Source organism: Python bivittatus, unplaced genomic scaffold (genome assembly GCF_059951505.1).
Source record: "Python bivittatus isolate LINGU-HERP-01145 unplaced genomic scaffold, Pbiv_v1 ctg000220_np1212, whole genome shotgun sequence".
Lineage (NCBI taxonomy): Eukaryota > Metazoa > Chordata > Lepidosauria > Squamata > Pythonidae > Python > Python bivittatus.
Genome location: NW_028277048.1, coordinates 33106171 through 33126705, shown reverse-complemented (window position 1 = coordinate 33126705; position 20535 = coordinate 33106171). Strand labels below are relative to the sequence as shown.

At 36.0% G+C, this 20535-nt stretch overlaps 1 protein-coding gene across 6 annotated transcripts in view; it reads right to left on the bottom strand.

The window, feature by feature from the left end:
• Positions 1-643: 643 nt before the first annotated feature.
• The window catches only part of CEP112 (centrosomal protein 112), a 300158-nt gene continuing 280266 nt past the window's right edge, over positions 644-20535 (bottom strand). For 4 of the 6 annotated variants that reach the window (XM_088138295.1, XM_088138299.1, XM_088138300.1 and 1 more), the window contains 3 exons: positions 4230-4331; positions 2086-2150; positions 644-1045 (listed from right to left, as the gene is read on the bottom strand). In XM_088138295.1, the coding sequence (XP_087994421.1) occupies positions 1042-1045; positions 2086-2150; positions 4230-4331 (171 nt within the window). In that variant the 3' untranslated portion in view covers positions 644-1041. Of the gene's footprint in view, positions 1046-2081; positions 2151-4229; positions 4332-20535 lie in introns of those variants that run through there. The other 2 variants (XM_088138296.1, XM_088138298.1) reach the window with 1 other exon arrangement.

Sequence of the window (20535 nt, the reverse complement as noted above, 5' to 3'; positions counted from 1 at the left end):
TGTACTCAGAAGCAGGCTGTTTTTTAATATAACACTTTCTTCTTCAGTATAGGTATCTGTCACTCACCTAAGTATTTGATTTCAAATCTACGAAATGTGGCCTTTTCTCACTTGGTTTCAGATGATTTATTAGATGCATGGGCTTCATGGAAAGAATGCAATCGTGCAATTAGTCCCTTGTAATGGAAATATTACCAGTTCTTTTTTAGGCTCGTTATTTCCCTAATCACATCAGGTAATTAATGATAGGCATGACACTGGAAATATCAACAGTACACTAAATAGGAATGGTAGAGGAAACAAACTACATAATTATATGCTAAAAAGGAAAATAAGTTTCTGATGTCTGTAGATCAGGAGAAAGACTTCACTGTCCAATCTGTGAAACAGGCTTAAATGTTGTGCTATACCACATCCAGAATAAAATATATATTCTTACTACTCATATTCAAACTGAGTATCCAAAACAATATTCAGAATCAGCAGACTTAAAGGTGTATCCTGCCGTACATGCCACAACAAAAGAATTTTGTAAACATTTATACTTTTTTGCAGATACCTTTTGCAGCAAATAAGGTGTTGAAAATAGAAATAATGTTGAAACAAAAATGTACAAAAATATTTTTTAATAATGTAACACATGAACATGAAGTAATACCATATATGTTTTAACAATGTTTTGGACAATATAATAATTATAATAAGGACTTGATTTTAGCATGTATAAAAACAAAACTGCATTATGAAACAAGTGACAAAAGCAATGTGATCAAACAAAATTATGTTTTTCATAAGTAAATTAATAAGATACATGTAGTGAATATATCAAAAACATAGAATCTTTTTATAATGATAAAATAATTCAAATGTGTAGTAACTTAAAATACCATTATGAATAAGGGATGTACTTTTATTCCTAATTACACAATCTGCTTTTATGGAACAATCACTGATCTCCCAGATTAATTCAAAAGATCCAAATCTTCAAACCTGCTGAAAGAAATCCATTCGACACTGGAATAAAAGAGTCACCTCCAGTAATTACCTAAAGAATAAAATGTTCTTATCAATCATCTATTTATTTTGTGTAACTGACAATACTGACATCTTTTAGATACTTTCCCACTTCCTGGAATCATTGTCTCCACTACACAGATATTAAGTACTAAAATGCAGAACATTAAAATGAAAGCCAACAGCATGGCTGAAGACTTCTTGGATTAATTCAGAATAATTTTCAATTACGGTTTCAATTGGAAAACTATGGTTACCAAGAAGAGAACTGAAGACCAGAAAGCAGATTATGGAGTTAACATCTGAAGTTTCATCATAGCAGATGGCAGTACTTAAGTGACCCCAACTGATCCAGATCAGACCTCTTGTTACTTGGATGAGAGACTAACAGGAAATCCCAGGGCTATATGCTACAGTGATTTGTGCATAAAATATTCAAGTTTAAACTGGACCAGAATCTTATGCACAGATCTTGCAACATAACTGAAGTAGGGCAAAAGTCTACAGAAAGGTCTGTTGGGAAGATGTGATCTAGCTTTATGTTACAGTCATGTCTTCTATCAATTTAATTAAGTACTATTAACATATCTTGTAACCCTACAGAAATGTTGCAGAATTCAGGACTCTTCTCAGTTTGCAAAAAGAGAAAAAGAAAAAGAAAAAAGCAGTGACATCATTTTGAAGTGACATAACCACTCTTGTGAGTCATTCTTTTCAAAGAGTACAAAGTACCTTTGGGCTGTTATTGCAACATTTGTGCATACTTTTGCATAACAGTAGAACGATCTAAAAAAAGGCAAGGAGGGTAAAGATCTTGGGCTTTAAAGATACAATCTGTAAGATTATAAACTGTATCGCTGTACTTTATCTCAAAAGATGGTGACACTTCATAGCCCTGCAACCATGTGTTGAGCCTCTGTCTCATGTATGCTGAGGCAAGGCCCAGGTTAGCCTTGTACCTGCCAGCTCCTCTAGAGCTACTAAATAGCAAAATTATAAACTGGCAACTTTTTAAAGATGCTTTGTTTACTATAAGCAAGCTAACAATCTGAGTAGGAGATACTGGCTTACCTTCTGGTACGATATGTGCTCAGTTCCTCTTGTAGGATAGATGCTCTTTTTTGTAGAAAATTTACCTAGAAAATACAGCTGTCATGACTGAAGAGTTTCTAGTATACAAAAGACATGAATATATCTGCTTCTGGTTCCTCAGATATATTGTTTAAAACCTGTTTATGGCCTGATAATCTAGGGACTGATGTCCAAATGTCAAACAGCCTAAAGAAAGATCAGGTGTATTTCATCTTCTGAGAATAACTTCCATGTTCATGTAGTAACCTTTATATTACACATATTGAAAAAAAATGATTTAAAAAAAAATACAATCCTTAAATTTTGTTTAACAGAAACTCAGTGATTTTAAAACTGAACACTGGCATAAGAATACTGAGTTTTGCAATTTAAGCATCAACATTAATAGATTATACATGTCTTTGCATCAGATTCTACTTTTGAAAAGTGTAGTCAAAAATTCTTTGTTGGAAAAGTAAAATTATAAGCATGCTATAAAACTTCATTAGTGCAGTGCTAGGAGAGAACAAAAAGAATACAGTGAAAGACTCAGGACTGAGGAGCTGGAGGCAGCCAACATATTTTAAATATAAGCAAAGCTTTGTTTGAGAAGTGAATGTTTCCTATTTGTTCGTTGTTACTGCTGCTTGGTTGGTACTTTTACCTAACCAAGCCCTCTCATTCCTCTGGAACAATTCATAACCCTGACAGGTGCAAGGATTCCACTGTTCTTTCTCACTGATGTTTTTGGAACAGGAATTTCAACAATTTTCAAAGAAGACACCTGTGCTTCAGAAGCTGTGATAGAACAGCCTGTAGCTGGATAGCGTAGTTCACTGGACAGGCAGCTGTGAGCTATGCTTTGCATATGAGCACCCACTTTTAAAAGTCTGGAGTTACTTTTACACCTTTGAAATGTTATGTATGCTAACAGAAGCTCTGAAGACTGAAATCAAATTTCAACCCCAAACTCACTTCACTGGGAGCTGGGGATTTTTCAGTTGTTAACGTTGTTACGTTTGTATACCAGTCATAAGTCACACATATTATTAATTGAAAATAGGTTTCCTAGATAAACCCTTCTCCCTTTTATTATTTGTAATGGCAACATTGGATGAAGCTGAATTCCTTCTCAAAATCAGTGGCAGTATCAACAAGACCCATAAAGCACCTGACATTATCAAGAGGGGACATGGTACTCCTTTGCCACGGCAATTTCTTTAGAAATAGCACTACAAGAAGACAATTTCAAATGCACCATTTTCCAGATGAAAATGAAATAATGCCAAACATTTTTAAGGCTATGTGAATTGGAAAAATTTAAGTACTGAAGGTTTTCTAGCCTTCAATTTTAGCTAGGTTCCTACCCATGTTTTAGTAATTATAGGAAATTGCAGGAGACCAGTTCAGATAGTCTTCTGTCACACTATTATTTTGCCAAATAGATCTACTGCAAAAGAAAATAATTATTGATGATTACCTTATAGAGTGTGAACTTATTTAACAAATACCCATTCATCCACTTGATCTTGTTCTGAAAACCTTTGGTATTAAAGGAATGTAAGGGCAGCAAAATTATTCCAAGTAACAAGTGGCTCCTAAACGTTTTTGCTTGAAGAAGAATTAGTACATCATGGTATTGGAATGTTTGCGCGTTCAACAACAGACTGAAAAATGTAACTTCACAAACCCCAGTTTGGGACCCCACGCCTTCTTGGTTCTATATCCCACTATCGCTGCCTGTACTCACAAAAGTAAGTAGAGACAAACTGTTTTTCAGCTGAGTCACTAATGTCTTTTTACAGAAACCATGCATGCTTGAAAAACAAAAGTTGCTTATGCAAAAGCTACCAAATTTAAAAAGTCATGTTCATGTTTAAATATTAAATGATTAGAATCCCTGCCATTTAAGAGGCTAAATCTGCCTCTTTATATTGGTGCAGAGAAAAAAATAGAACTCTTGTGAGTGAAATATAGTCTGGAACTAGCTAAGGAAAAAACAAGTCAAGACTATGAACTATCAATTGTCAAACTCCATTGCTTATACCAGCATGCTATGAATATTCTTGTCAGCTCTTTGAACCATCAAACTCTAGACAAGGTGCTACGGTACTATGCTGACAAATAGAACATAAAATCTTTACCTGAGATTTTAATGAGAGAATTGTGTCTTCAAGTTCTTGTCGCAAAGATGCTGGCATTAGACCTTTCAGTTTGGTTTCATATTCTTGCCGTATAGAAGTCACCTGAAACCGTAGAAAGCAAGCATTTACATAGCAAAGACTAGATGACCTAGTTAAGGTTATTTAGAAGCTGTCACAACCTACATTTTTGAGGTAATCTATATGAAGAGAAATGTTGATATGCAAGAAAAATTATCTTGTATTGAACTAAACTGAGAAATTCTTTGGCATTCTCTTCCTGTTATAAGGCTATCAATACCTCATCTTTTATTATGTAAACAATCTGAGATAGTATCTGCTTGTTTTCAAAATATTAAACAATGGCCATACATTTCTACCACAGATGTTGGCTCTAGATATTTATGAGTGTTCCATGAATCCTCCCCCCATTGCAACATCCAAACTGAATGGATGATTGTAGGAACAGTTTCACTCAACCCATCTCTAGTCACTTCCTGCTCCTACTCACTCTTGCCTGTTAATTCATTCAGAATTGGATCAGTTCTTTTTTGCCAGCTCCTGCCCACGTGCAATGCAAAGGATGTGACAGGAAAGATAAAGTAGCATGTTTCTTTAAATATACTACAGATTTATAATATTTTACTTCTAGATTTACATCTTAGATATGCTGAGATGAATTCCAATGATATTACCATGTTGTAGCTAAATAGTAAACCTAAAATAGCTAACGGGCCAACCATAACTAACATGGTCTTTTTAAACACATTTCCCAGAATTTCTTTCACACTTCTTGCTGCTTCTCTTCAAGCCTTATTTTCCAAACACATGAATGGCAGCTCAATTGGTTCTGGCCTTGTTCCCACACTCACCAACTCAATTATATTTTAAAGTATACCGAACAAACCACTTTTTTGAGGATGATTTTTTTTTCTTTTACATCAAATGGCATGCACAGACTTCAAAATCTTTTTAAGATTATGTGTGATTATGAATGAAATTGAATTTCATTTGAAAAAAAATTTCTGGGGCTTCTAGCTCCTTTGCATAGAGGTAAGAGTGGATAACATGAAAAATACTAAACAAATAAACAATACCTTTTACTGGAAAAAGGAACAGACAGCTACATTCCCTCTCAATCCCCCCACTCCAGCATGGCTTTGGCCTCTCTTGACCAATTATGCATTGTGAGTAGGCACAACCTGAACTGCAAGAATAGCTATTCCTATACTGTAGAAGATAAAAGAAAGGTGTGGCTCATATCACATCAGACTGACTAGCAAAGATGGAAGCAAGCACTATACAAACTTAACAATTTCTTAACATAAAAGATAAGTATTTCCCAGATAATTATGACATGGCAGCACTGTATTCTTCAAAACCAAACCAAACCCTACTTACTCCCTATGTCTGTGTAAGCTGACAAAAACATGTTATCTCAAATTTGGTTTCCAAAAGTTTTATAGAATAGTTGGTCCTGCAGAACTTGCCTTCTCCATTTTGTCCTTTTACTTCCATATGATAAACACTGATGTTTATTCTTTTATCTATCCTGAACTTACAGATTTCTAACAAGTTCTTGAACAAATAATAATAATAAAAACCTTATTTGGTTTGATCTATATTAAGAAACATTAATATATTTATGCTAATGGTGAAGTTATATTTTAAGATAGATGTAGCTAAAGTTTTATAATTATTACAATCATCTTTGGAATAGTCTTTTTAATACTCCCCCCTCCCCAAATTTAATAACAGCCAAACTTGTATTTTTCTTTTTTTTATTGTTTCAGAAAAGAATTTTTTAAAATTAATGTAGATTATAATGGTACAAGTAACTCTTTTCTCTTACCTGTAACATCTTCCAAATTTATACAATAAAAAATGAACAGTCTTAATTATGTAGTACAAAATTATAAACTTGAACTACTATGTGCTTTCATATCAGTGCCCTAATTAATAGCTATCTGTCGTATTCCTATATTTGAAGGAATGTGGATTGAATGCACATCTTAATGTAAATTAGGTTAAAAACCAAAGAAGAACATTTCTGGTTTTAGACTTATGAAATTAAGCATCCTGTTTCTTACAGTAGCCAACCTGAATCCACATGAAGCACAAAAATAGGACACAAGGACAAAGGCATAATGCATCAAATCCAAGAGATAAGTTATTGTAGGAAGGGGAAGAAGTTCATTTGATTTGCATTTTAAAGCCAAACAGTCTACTTCTGTGAAGGGAAAGAAAAGATAAATGTCCTACAGTATCCTTTGTGCTAGAAAGTGGGAGTTTGCCCTAAAGCAAGGTAGATCCCCTCTGCGACAGAGTGATTTCCTGATACTTTGGACCAACCACCGTCACTCCCAACTGGCATGGCCACTGACAAGGAATTGTGGGAGCTGTATCCATAACATCTGCTCTATAGTATAAAGATGGAGGCTTGAGCTGAGAGTTTGGAGAACACATGCCTGTGGGTCTATATTTTCCAAATACAATTCCCTCTTTTCGGACCAAGATGAAAGGAGAACAAATTTGCCTTTTGATTAATGATTCCTATGCATGACATGTGGAAAATTGTTCCTACACATTAGTCTTTATTTGAATTATTCTTTGGTTGGATGAAGCAAGCCTATACACTTTGCATTTAGCCTTCTATTTCCTTTAGATAGGGTGCTCCAGGAGCCTTCTGTTGTCTTCATCTAGCTCAGCCTTGCCTTCTACTTCTTTGGTGGGGGACTGATTTTTCCTAGCTCACAAATGATGCACAGAAATAATGCAATGTTAAAAAAATTCCTTCAAGTTGAGCTCAGCTCCTGATGACTTCATGGAAACATCCATGTAGCTTTCTTGATGGCAGTGCAGAGGTAGTTTGCTGTTGTCTTTTCAATGACTCCTCTCCCCCCCCCCCATCTTCACAGTCTAGGCTGCATCCCTACATTCCCTGGAAGTCTCCCATCCAAGTGCTAACCAGGACTAGCCCTGTTTAGCTTCCTAGTCCAGACAAAGCCATCCAGTTGCTGCCATCTACTGAGACAAGGCAATATTAAGCTCCTTCGAAATGTGGCTGAGCAAATACTGCATAATTACTATTCTATACTAGCTTACTGTATTCTGAGGGACTATACCCACTTTTAGAAAAAGCCTAGGAAACATATAATATTAAAATCTGTCATAAAGCATTTTCCCTTCCCATAAGTTAGTTTTTTTTTAATCTGATCTATTAAAATGGACACTACCTAACCCAACCATAGAAAAGATACTTGAGACATTTTAAATATTTGATAAGACAATAAATGCAACCTACATATGAAAACAATAACATTCAATCTCAATTCACTGACAAAGAAAACCAGCTATTATTAGTTCGAGAAAACATTCTGATTTGAAGAGCTGGAAATGCATAAAACTGACAGGTGAAACAAAATATCAGAGCATTACTGCATTATGAACTGGAGCTATATAATAAAGTAAACATGAATGTTGCAAACTTAAAAAGGGAGAAAACTATTTGATCTGATAATTATTCCTTCCACTCTAACATATAGCAATATAGTTGCTTTCAGTAAAAATATTTTGATTGTAGACATAAATTGCAACAGTAATTTCACACAAACTACAATTAGCCTTTTCACAGTATGAGGCAATGTATTAGTAGCTTGGAGCACCTCCCTCACCGAAGCTTAACACAGTTATTCTTACAAGCCATTCATTTAACTGACATTGACTATAAGCCCAGAGCATAAAATCTCACAGAGTCAATGTAAACAATGGTATATACCAAAAAAGAAAAAAAGAAAAAAGAAAAAAAAAAGAATTTTGGATACCATATTGAATAATCTGAAAAGAACAAGCAGGACCAAAATTTAAAATACTGATCGTATACTTTCTTTAAAAAAAATAATGATCTTATACTTTTTAAAAAACGTTAGACGACGTCTCATGCTAAAGTGCTTTTTGATGTGTTCAAGAACAGCCTTGAAATAGCCACCCTGTATTTGCCTTCCTTCCACCTCTGCTGATATTAAATAAATAGGATGACTTGACTCACCGTGTTCAACTGAATGAGTTTAGTTGCAGCAGCTGCACAGTTCTTTTGCCAGCTAGATGAAGAAACACTATATTCTGGATTGAACAGTAATTTGGCAGTTTACTTCAAAGAGAAAATGAAACTTTGGAAGTTTGTTTAGCAGTTTGTTTGAGGTAGTCAAGGCAAAACAAACAGTTTTAAGCAAAAGCTTCTTTCTGCTTTTACTCCTTTCATTAAGAGTAGATATATCCTGTTCATGCGGAACTATTATCAAATTTGTGAATGTTTGTTTAGAAAACTCCCTAGCATAGTTTCTCTTTACATTTAATTAATCTCCCAAACAATGTCAGATACTATACAGAAATAAAGGAATCTCTATCCAAATGGTTATACTACATACTACATCCCACTCAAACTTTTGTAGAGAGAAATTTGTGGTTTGCACTAATTGTTCCTCATGAGAAAATCTCCCACCAAAGCTAACATTTTTGGAAGAAAGACCTTATTTAGTATTCCCTCCATGCGATGTCTTTCTACAGTTAGAAATGTTTTGATATTATGGTACATCACACTGGTAACTGTCCACCTGCTTGGAAAAGGATAGAACCACATGCTTTTCAGAGGGTTTGAAGAGTTATGGGACAGATAGTAGGCAACATTATATATTAACATATAAAGACCAAACTCTGAGAATAGTAAACAGCCAGGTGGCAATGTAAGCATACAATTTCAAATGTTCCAGACTTAAAATGGATACCCCCTTTCTGAGGATGAAAACTGCAAGATACTTGCTGACTCCTGTAGTTTAAACACTGTATGTTTCTTTTACCTCTTAAACAAATAGACCTGTTACTGCTTTTTAAAATAAAAAAGAAGTGTCTATTGATAGATATTTGATAAAAAATATTGGGTAAAACATTTCTATGTCCTAATTTATTTTTGCCATATTGACTACAAACCAAGAGACTAAGGATTTGTTTTACTTGAAAACAAAACAGGGTTATGATTTACAGCTTCTCTGTAAAATCCACATAATTTCTGCTACAGAAATTTAGATCTACTTGAGGTACCAATTAACCTCTTCAAATAGGAGAAAACGTCATGCCAAATATAGCATTATGCATAGTGCAATAAAATTATAAATACATACGGAGTAAGAATAAGACAGGCAATTCAGTTAAAGCAATAATGAAGTATATAAATCTTGGGGGGGGTGTTAGAAGAAAATGGCAATTAAATTATAGCAGGCACTATTCACGTGCAAAGAAATAAAAGAAAACATAAGATGAAATATACAATAATTTTTCCTCTGACCATTTATTCTGGACTCTTTAATAATTTACATTCTCACTCTGATGGGCAGAATTAAAAGAAACAAGGATTATAATGGAACTGATTAAAGCTGCAACTCCTAAGCACACTTACCTGAGATGGAACTCCACCCTGGAACCTCTTTCAGAGTAAATGTACACAGAATTATGCTGTAGTTTTAGCAAGATGCATGCAACTTGAGGCTGCCACATGTGATGAAGAATTATTACTTATAAGAACTCAAGAAATGTTTCTTATATAATGTTCTTGCAGCTATGCTGTATACTGAATTGTTAAATTGCACCAGTATGGCCACCATTAACTATACTGCATTCCAAGTACACCAAACACTCCAAATCCTTTATTTTAACTCCTAAACTTAGGACCCCTTTGTAAATTATGTCATGATGGTGATTATGATGTTTTGCAGCTAGGAAGCTGAGAGTGAATTTCTCATCTAAAACTGCCTAATTAATTCATTGCAGTAACACGATTCATAACAAGCTACCAATTGTTAGTCTTGGAACAATGGCATTGATCTGATAATTTTTCCTTTGAATTATGATGCTTAATTAGGAATGTTGATCTTGAAGACCAGTCCTCCTATTTCAGTGATATATACTGTTGATCAGGGGCATATTCTGCATATATTCAGAACACACATTCTATCACAGTTTCACTAGTCTCAAAGCAATGCTATGAGTCAAGGTAAGCTCTGAACAGTATCTGTAGTATGACTAAAAACGGAATGCATTCTGGGAAAGAGTGGCATTGCTGCCATTATGCAAGTATAAGATAGCAGCCAAACCATCCTCATTCCCCTCTAAACCTATTCATATGTGACTTGCTCCTATGTACATTTCAAACATGATGTCTTATTTATTTTTTCCAAAATAAGCCATCGGCATATTCAGGGTGCATTTTTTGGATTGTATAAAACATAAAATGAAATGTATTGGAGTCTACTTAGCATATCCTTAAGAAACAAAACACCAGGATAACTTTTCAAATATTCAGAAAGTAATTGCTGTGATCCTCAAATGTGGCAATTTAGTGCACCAGTTTGAGTTGCAGGTCTCACTTAACAGAGTAATAATGCAACCCAGACCTGCATACAAAATGCTAAACAAATAACCATCTAAGAGGAGAATATTCCCTAAAATATTAGGTGATGGGCTTCAAAGTGCTAGGGTTGGTATCTTGGCACAAGGTACCTTCAGGACCACTGGCTCCTCCCTGAGTCAACCATCTGAGATCCTCCTGGGAGAAGCGGCTGGTGGCACCCCAATTCCATGGAGGAGAGGGTGAGACCAGAAAATGCTTTTTTTCTGCCATGGCACCTATGCAGTGGAACAACCTCCCCTCTGAAGCTGGAGTGGGCTGCCTGATAATGGCCTTCTGGAATTTGGTGAAAACAGACCTTTTCCAGTGGGCCTTTGGAGAATGATTATTTGCCACTGGTGAATTATCCTTATTGTTTGTATAATTGTCATGTATAATTGTCATGTATTTAGTGATATTTATATTTTGCTTATTTTTTTAATATTTGAGATTTATGTACTGCAGATATTTTATTGTATGATTTGCTGGAAGCCATTGTGAGCCTGGTGGGAATCAGTGGTATCAAAATATAAATAATTCTTATTCTGCTGGGGAAATGAAGGCAGCCTTTTACACTATTTATCATTTAGAGAATAAACCCAGGCCTAAAATGTTTACATTACACCAGTAAATGATTTTTTTATTGCCCAGAAGAGCTTTTGCCTAGCTGTCTGATGTGCAAGTTGTAGCCCTTCTTGCAGCAGGAAGCTTTGGCTAGAGTGACTTCATTTATTATCACTCTTATCAATACATGATTACAGTTCTGCAATGTGTTCTACAGGTAGCCCTTGGTTTACGACTTTTTAGCAACTGTTCAAAGTTCCACAGGCGCTTTTAGTGATTGTTCGAAGTTATGAAGGCACTGAAAAAAGTGACTTACGACCAGTCCTCACAATCATCGCATCCCTGCGACCGTGACATGATCATGATTTGGGCGCATGGCAACCATTGCACATTTACAATGGTTGCAGCATCCTATGGTCACGTATTTGTCATCTGTGACCTTCACAGATGGCTTCCGACAAGCAAAGTCAATGGAGAAGCTGGCAGGAGGTCGCAAGTCATGGTCATGTTATGTCTCACTTACCGACCACAACAGGACTGCTGGGACTGCCATTGCTAAGTGGGATGGTCACATGATGTTTCACTTAGCAACAGAGTTGCTACTCCCAATTAGGGTCATTAAGTGAGGACTACCTGTACATGGAGCTATCTTTGAAGACCATTCATAAAGTACAGCGGGTACAAAATACAATTGCTTGCTTATTGACTAGCACTAGTTGCTCTCACCATATTACACCTATCTTGCAGGCTCTGCATTGATCACCAACAGGTTTCTGCATGCAATTCAAAGTACTAGTTTTGATTGATAATCCTTATATAGTTTGGCACCAAGATGATTCCAAGACGAATCAGTGTAAGCCCATCCAAGGAGATTCTTCTGGAAGCTGCTGCTGCTGCTGGGGCCTTATTTCCATAATGTGAGGAAGCCTGAAGCTAAAGGGCACTGTTCTTCAATTATAGTGCCAATGTTTTGGAATAGCATCCCTCTCTAGAAGCTAGATTGGCCCCTGTAGTAATGGATATTTAGTTGTGTTTTATCTTGGCTAAGATTCTGAGAGTCAGAATACTTTGGCAGCATGCACATTTTAACAACATCAAGAGTTAGGTAGCATAACTCTCCCAGGAGTGTGTCTATTTATAATGTAGAGAGAGAGAATTATGTGACTGAAATATCCTTTTTATTAACAGCAGACCACCAACCAAAACCAAATCAAATGACCCTTTCCCCCAAATAGCCAGCCAGCCAACCACACACACACACACACACACACACACAAAGACTCATGGACATAAAATACTAGGTTTCTTTTCCTATATTCTATTTATTTCTATTTATAGAAACGTAGGTTGTCTAGCTTAGAAGCTGTGTTAGAGAACATCTGCATTTGACACAAAGCAACTCACTGGATGTTTTCTGAAGGGGCATAGTCTCAAAATCTATTCCATGTAATTTTTCTAAACATGTAAACTGAAACTTATTTCAGTGACTTGTGTTTCCTGGTATTTTCTTTCTAAACCTGGATCACCCACCTGGAAAATCCCTTGTTTGTAGTTAAACACTTAGAGTTTTATATAATTCATAACTGCCAAAGAGAAGAAGCAAAGCAAACCTTAGGAAATAACATACTGCATACAGACGACTTCATGGGAGTTGGACAGAAATAAAAGTCTTCACTCAACAACATGGCAGAACTGTGGTCAGAAAATACTTCTGCTGGATGAGCTTGAAAACCTAAAGGATCCTTCATTCCTTCTCTAGGATTCTGCTAGAGGTCTAAACTAAAGGTCCTCCCTCTAAGAGAAAGCAACTCAGCAACTGAAGTAGCTTATTATGAATAGTCCTATTATATTGATTTTAAAAGGGCAGCAAATTAGAAACAAATTTGAGACTTGGTACTAATTGCATCTTTATTTCCTTAACAATATATTAAATGTTCCAAACTGGGGCAACAGCTGCCATTTTGGAGAGGAAAAAAAAAGGAATGATGGCTTTTATATAAATAATGAAAATGGCAACACAATAAATGTTATACCAGGGACATGATTTTTGTTCCTACAATCAGATTTTGAAGATTAAGAGTACAAATTATGAAACTCACATTTGAAATTCAGAGTGAAAGTGGCTTTGATTTGCTTAGCAATTGATATGCTGGAAAGATATGCTGATAAAACATAATGATTCTGCAGAGAAAAACTAAAGCTGTTCTCTTGTCCTGAATGAAAACAGAAGCCACAGAGCTGATTAAGTCCAACTTGTTCTTTTTTCACGTCATTTGTATTGTTAAAAAATGAAGCAGAGTTGCTACAATCATCATGGCTAACATCACTTTCGTGACATATCAATGAGTAGCTGACACATAAGTGAACCCCTGCTATAAAACTTCTGGAGGGTTATCTATTATACTATGTTGTATAAACTTGACCTGAAGTGATTGAATTGTAAGTTTTATGTGTAAGAGACATAAAAAAAAAAGGTAAGCGGAGATTATTATAGGGTGGGATGGGGAAGACTGGGCCAATTACAAAGATGAAGAACACATTAAATGTCCACATGGGGAACTGTTGTTGGATACTGTAGAAAAGAACAGACTCAAACAACACCCCAGTTCTCCATTCTGCCAATTATAAAGAATGAAGTAAGAGCAATGTACTTTTCTCACAGCATATGCAAATTTGAAAGTTATTCAGGGTCCTGCTGATATGGCTAGAGTAGCTGTTCACAGAGAAATTAAATTTGCTACATAAGGAAATAACAAAAAATGTTGTTGGGAAAAGTATTTTCATTACATTTCCAGAGAAAATCTTGTGTAACTATGTGCTGCTTTCTGAAAGTATTACCGTTATAAAGTCTTAATAAGCAGCTCCAAACTGGATTGACACTAATGTCTCATCATGAACTCTTTTACCATGTTGTAACGTATTATGAGAAAACTCAGCACTACAGAAAAGGAGAAAGCTCCAAATATTTAGAGAATGCTGATCTTCATAGGTGTGTTGATATATTTACTGGCCAGAATATTTTATGCTAGTTTAGACTCCTTCCATTGCTTAGGATCCCATCTGCAAAGTGACGGTGGCATTAATGGGGAAGTGTGTGCGAGGGTTAATGTAACATGGCTGTGGTGGAAGAAGATTACTAGAGTGCTATGTAATAGGTGCATGCCAATTCACTTAAAATTGAAAGTGTATCGAATAATGGTTTGCCTAGTAGCACTGTATGACACTGAATGCTGACCAACCACCAAAAGTGCTGAACGCCCTCTATATGCCATGGAGATGTACAGCGGGGCAAAAAAGTATTTAGTCAGCCACCAATTGTGCAAGTTCTCCCACTTAAAAAGATGAGAGAGGCCTGTAATTTTCATCATAGGTATACCTCAACTATGAGAGACAAAATGGGGAAAAAAATCCAGAAAATCACATTGTCTGATTTTTAAAGAATTTATTTGCAAATCATGGTGGAAAATAAGTATTTGGTCACCTACAAACAAGCAAGATGTCTGGCTCTCACAGACCTGTAACTATTTCTTTAAGAGGCTCCTCTGTCCTCCACTCGTTACCTGTAGTAATGGCACCTGTTTGACCTTGTTATCAGTATAAAAGACACCTGTCCACAACCTCATACAGTCACACTCCAAACTCCACTATGGCCAAGATCAAAGAGCTGTTGAAGGACACCAGAAACAAAACTGTAGACCTGCACCAGGCTGGGAAGACTGAATCTGCAGTAGGCAAGCAGCTCGGTGTGAAGAAATCAACTGTGGGAGCAATAATTAGAAAATGGAAGACATATAAGACCACTGATAATCTCCCTTGATCTGGGGCTCCATGCAAGATCTCACCCCCTGGGGTCAAAATGATCACAAGAATGGTGAGCAAAAATCCCAGAACCACACAGGGGGACCTAGTGAATGACCTGCAGAGAGCTGGGACCAAAGTAACAAAGGCTACCATCAGTAACACACTATGCCGCCAGGGACTCAAATCCTGCAGTGCCAGATGTGTCCCCCTGCTTAAGCCAGTACATGTCTGGGCCCGTCTGAAGTTTGCTAGAGAGCTTTTAGATGATCCAGAAGAGGATTGGGAGAATGTCATATGGTCAGATGAAACCAAACTAGAATGTTTTGGTCTAAACTCGTTGTGTTTGGAGGAGAGAGAATGCTGAGTTGCATCCAAAGAACACCATACCTACTGTGAAGCATGGGGGTGGAAACATCATGCTTTGGGGCTGTTTTTCTGCAAAGGGACCGGGACAACTGATCCGTGTAAAGGAAAGAATGAATGGGGCCATGTATCGTGAGATTTTGAGTGAACACCTCCTTCCATCAGCAAGGGCATTGAAGATGAAACGTGGCTGGGTCTTTCAGCATGACAATGATCCCAAACACACCGCCCAGGCAATGAAGGAGTGGCTTCGTAAGAAGCATTTCAAGGTCCTGGAGTGGCCTAGCTGGTCTCCAGATCTCAACCCCATGGAAAACCTTTGGAGGGAGTTGAAAGTCCGTGTTGCCCAGCGACAGCCCCAAAACATCACTGCTCTAGAGGAGATCTGCATGGAGGAATGGGCCAAAATACCAGCAACAGTGTGTGAAAACCTTGTGAAGACTTACAGAAAACGTTTGACCTCTGTCATTGCCAACAAAGGAGATATAACAAAGTATTGAGATGAACTTTTGATATTGACCAAATACTTATTTTCCACCATGATTTGCAAATAAATTCTTTAAAAATCAGACAATGTGATTTTCTGGATTTTTCCCCCCATTTTGTCTCTCATAGTTGAGGTATACCTATGATGAAAATTACAGGCCTCTCTCATCTTTTTAAGTGGGAGAACTTGCACAATTGGTGGCTGACTAAATACTTTTTTTGCCCCACTGTATATACTCTGTTGGTCATTAGGCGTCTCCCTTCTTGAACATGTCAGCAACGATATAGTCTGGCAGGAGATGGGTGTTGCACCAATAGCAGAGAAAATGCGGAAGAATGCCTACAGTGGTATGGCTACATCCTACGAGCAGCACCCCACACGTTGCCTACACCGCCTACCACTTTAACACCAGTGGTAAATGTCCACATGGAAGACCAAAGCAAAGGTGGCAGGAGACAACTGATGCGGACATGAAGATCACCCAGTTCGACCTGGTTGCTATGTTCAAATGCGTGAAATAGTGTTTGTTGATCCGAAAAGTGGACCTTGAACCAGTGGGAAAATGCTAGGATGAGGAAGAGGAAGAAATATTTTATGCTAATTGAGATGGCTATAGCCTGGGAAGCAAACTTGTTTGGTCTGTAACCAAATTCCAGCCGGAGAGTATTTCTTTGTACCATAAACAGCTGTGAAATCCATTGGCTAAACCAGCTCCTTTTAAATTAGATATTCTGCTGTTTGGAGAATGTATCTATCCTGTTATCCATGATGTATTTGTTCGATAATATAGTTTAACATTAGGAAAAGCAAGTCCATCTCTTTTCTTTGAATCTTGTAAAAATTTGAATCTTACTCTCAGGTTTTTCCCACTCCATATGAATCTGTTGATTGTTCTTTGCCTGAAAACATTTTTTAAAATAGGAATTGGTGCCATTTGAAATAAAAAGTTCATTTTAGGTAATAAATACATTTTTATTGTCGCAGTAAGTCCCAGCTAAGAAAGTATTACATTTTTCCACCTTTCAAAACCTTGTTTTCTTCCTTTCCCTAATTTGTTACCTTTATTACATCCTGTCAAATAAAGTCCTAAGTATTTCACTGAATCTTTTGTTATCTCATAGCTAGTCTCTTCTTTCATCAAGTCTTCTTTTTCAGAAGTTATCTTTGTTTTCTTTTCATTGACTCTGTATCCAGAAAAATGGCCAATTTTTAAAAATTGTCATCAACTGCCTTACAGAGCTTAGTGGTTGCGTAACTGTTAGTACTACATCATCTGCACAGCATTTCATTTTGTATTCCTCTCCTTGAATTTTGATCCCAGTTACTTGTCTTTAAGATCTTGTCTGCCAGAACTTCTAGAAAAATTACAAGCAATACAGGAGATTGTATTGTCATGTGCCTTCCTTTCTCTTGATCTTTGCTGTTTGCTGTTGATATATACTCTCTGCTCAAGTTTTGAATTCTTCTCCTGGGTTCATTTTATCAAGGACTTCTAGTAGGAATCCAATTCAAATTGTCAAAGGCTTTCTCCGCATCTAAGAATATTACTGTCACCTTCTTTTTCTTGTTATTAATACATTCTAATGCATTTATTATAACCCCGCTGTTGTCATTAACCTTCTTTGGAATGTAAACTGTTTGATCTATACATATGATTTTGGAAATGCATTTCCTCTGCATTGAGCTAATATTGTGGTAAACATTTTATAATCGACATTCAATAAAGAAATTAACGGTAGAAGGGAAGAGGGGAGAGAGGTGTGTGAAATGCTTTCAGAACAGAACTTGCAAAATAGAACAATCAGGCAGTAATAGAAGAAACTGGTTGGTTACAGAACTAGAACAAGAACACTGTGTATGGAAACATTTTTTACTACTTATAAAGAAAAAAAGAAAGACAAAGAGCAATGTTGAGGGAGAGGAAGAAGAGGGAAGGGAAGAGAAGGGAAGAAGAATCAGATTCAGATATGCGTAATTGATTGTTTAAGAAACTAACAGCACAAATGAAAGGGCTGAATGAAAAGCTCCAAGAGACACAGGAGCAGGTTCTGAACAAGATGGAAAAAATGAAAGCAAACTTAAAAACTGAGATTATGAATGTCATGAAGAATGTTCAGGTTACTACACAATATAAAATTCAGAGGTATCTGAAGATTCTGGAAAGGTAGAACCTGAAGTCCATTTCAAAATGTTAATTCAAGACTATTTAAAAATAGATGGAGGCTTTCCAGATACTGAGTACATTTTTAACATATACTTCACATTTGCACATAAGAAAAAAGTGCCTCCAGATATCCTTGCCAGATTCTTACAAATGAGAACAAGAAATGCGATTTTAAAACAGCAGATTGAGAGACCTTTGATTATAGAAGGGAAACATATTCAAATATTTCAAGACCTCTCCCCCAGAATGCTAAGAAAAAGGAAAGAATTCACATTTCTTACAGGAAACAAAATGAATAACCATAAAGACAAATACAGAGGCTTCCTGCCTACATGAAAGAGTAACTGCTCAGTACTCTGCAGACAAAGAACTTTCTGGCACCGGAAAACACACTTGAGATGAAGAAGAGGGAAGATTGTTGAAGGCTTTCACGGCCAGCAAGAGGGAAGATTATTTAGAGCAGCAGCATTAAATTGGGATCAAAATTGACAAGACAACATTAAACTCATTAAATTAAAATAGACTAAATTCCCCAGTTTTTAAAAAATCTTTAACTTAAAAAACAATAAAGCTGACATTGTTTACAAGAAATGCACATAAAACAAGATCATGCTAATTTGCTAAAACAGAAAAAAATAGAACAGAAATATTTAGCAACAGAAAAGACAAAGAAAAATGGAATAGCAATTTATTTTAAATCAATCACCTTGGGAGTTATTGGAACAATAAAAAGATAAAGAAGGAAGAATTTTAATTTTGAAATTAAGACACAAAACTTTAACCTTGGCATCCATTTACATTTCAAATAAGAGTAACTTTTATGAAAGATTTTTCCAAATGTTAATAGAAATAGCAGATGGATAATAATCATTGTTGGGAGACATGAATGGGGTGCTAGATCTGATTCTAGACAAATAATCTCAAGGGAAAAAAGGAGGAAAGCTTCCAAGAAAAGTTTTTCAGTATATGGATATACTTTGACAGATGTTTGGAGGCTAAAAAATCCAGGAGTAAGAGACTATACTTTTTTTCAGCAAGACTATTATTTTTTGTATTCAAGAACTGACATATGTTGCGTCTTGAAGGTTTTTATATTGAAGGTTCACCCATCTGTTGAGGGTGAAGATCATCCCAATGACATGTGGATCACAATCCAATTCCAATATCAGGCTTCCAAGGGGAAATTTTGCCTTTTAAATGCTATATTTCTCTTTAATTAATTGTAAGTGTAAATGAAATTACAGCAAGTTTAGGCTTTGTCCTCCTGCATCTGCTTTTGGGGAAGGCAGCCCCCTACATACCATTCAAAACAGAAGTAGGCCTTCTCTGAGGTAAAAGTGTGCATCGCTGCCTTAGAGTTGCCAATTTTTAAATAGTAATTTTATTATAATTACAACTGCAATAAAAACTAATACAAACTAAAAAAGAAAAAAGAAAAAATAGAAAGTGCAGAAAACAAAAAAATAGAAAAATAGACAAGAAAAAATAAGAATATAGTAAAGAAGAAGAAAATATATAAAGAAATGACTTCCCCCCCCCCTTCATCACAAGTATAATCAATTTTGGTAACATATCACCTTCTTTTAAAATATAACAAATGATCTTTTCTTCCCATATCCCATCTCTTTTCTATAAGCAAATCTTTAAAGCCTTGTCATTTCAGTCCTGATATCAGCAAAAGTCCATTAAGGGTTACCAGAGATAACAACAGATCTATTTTAACCTCGATCAAATAAACTTCATATTCCTTCCTTTTAACAATCTTGATCTTGTCCCTTCAAATAATGTCCTAGAACTTGATTTCATTTCATTTTTTCTTTGTCCCTTCTCACAAAATTCCTCAAAGCTTTAACAAGCCTCTTTTGTAAATCCAATATAGGGAAATTATCCCGTCACACTCTTGGTTTGTTATTTGTATATCCCTTTTAATTATTATGACATCAGCCAGTTTCTTTTGTATGTCCAGTGTAGCATTTTTTCATATCATTCTTGTAGCCTGTCATTTTTAAATCCACTTTCAGTCCAGTCTCAATCTTATCAGGTAAAACTTGTTCCTCTTCCATAACATCTTTTAAATACAGTATCTATAGAAGCAGATATTCTTAAAGTTAACTTCTGGGTCCACTGTTCAAAAATATCCTTCAATATGTCCAATGATAAAATATTTTGCTTCATTCTGTATTTTAAGTCAAATTTAAGTGTTCTTCTCCTTTCATTGTAACCTTTAGTTCCTTCTGGTTCCCTCTAGTGTTCAGCCTTCAAAGTCACATCCTATCATGTTTTTAAAAAGAGAATTAAAAAAAAATTTTTTTTCCCCATGGGAAGGGTTCTTATAATTAATTCCAAAATTTGTCCAATCTGTCTGGACCAATACTTCCAGTGAGTAGCATGGCTAGCTGATGTCCTTCTGGTAGCGGGACTGCATTTACGAGGAGAATTGTGTCTGGATGCTGGATCCGGACCATCAAAATCTCTCTGGAGGAAGGAGATA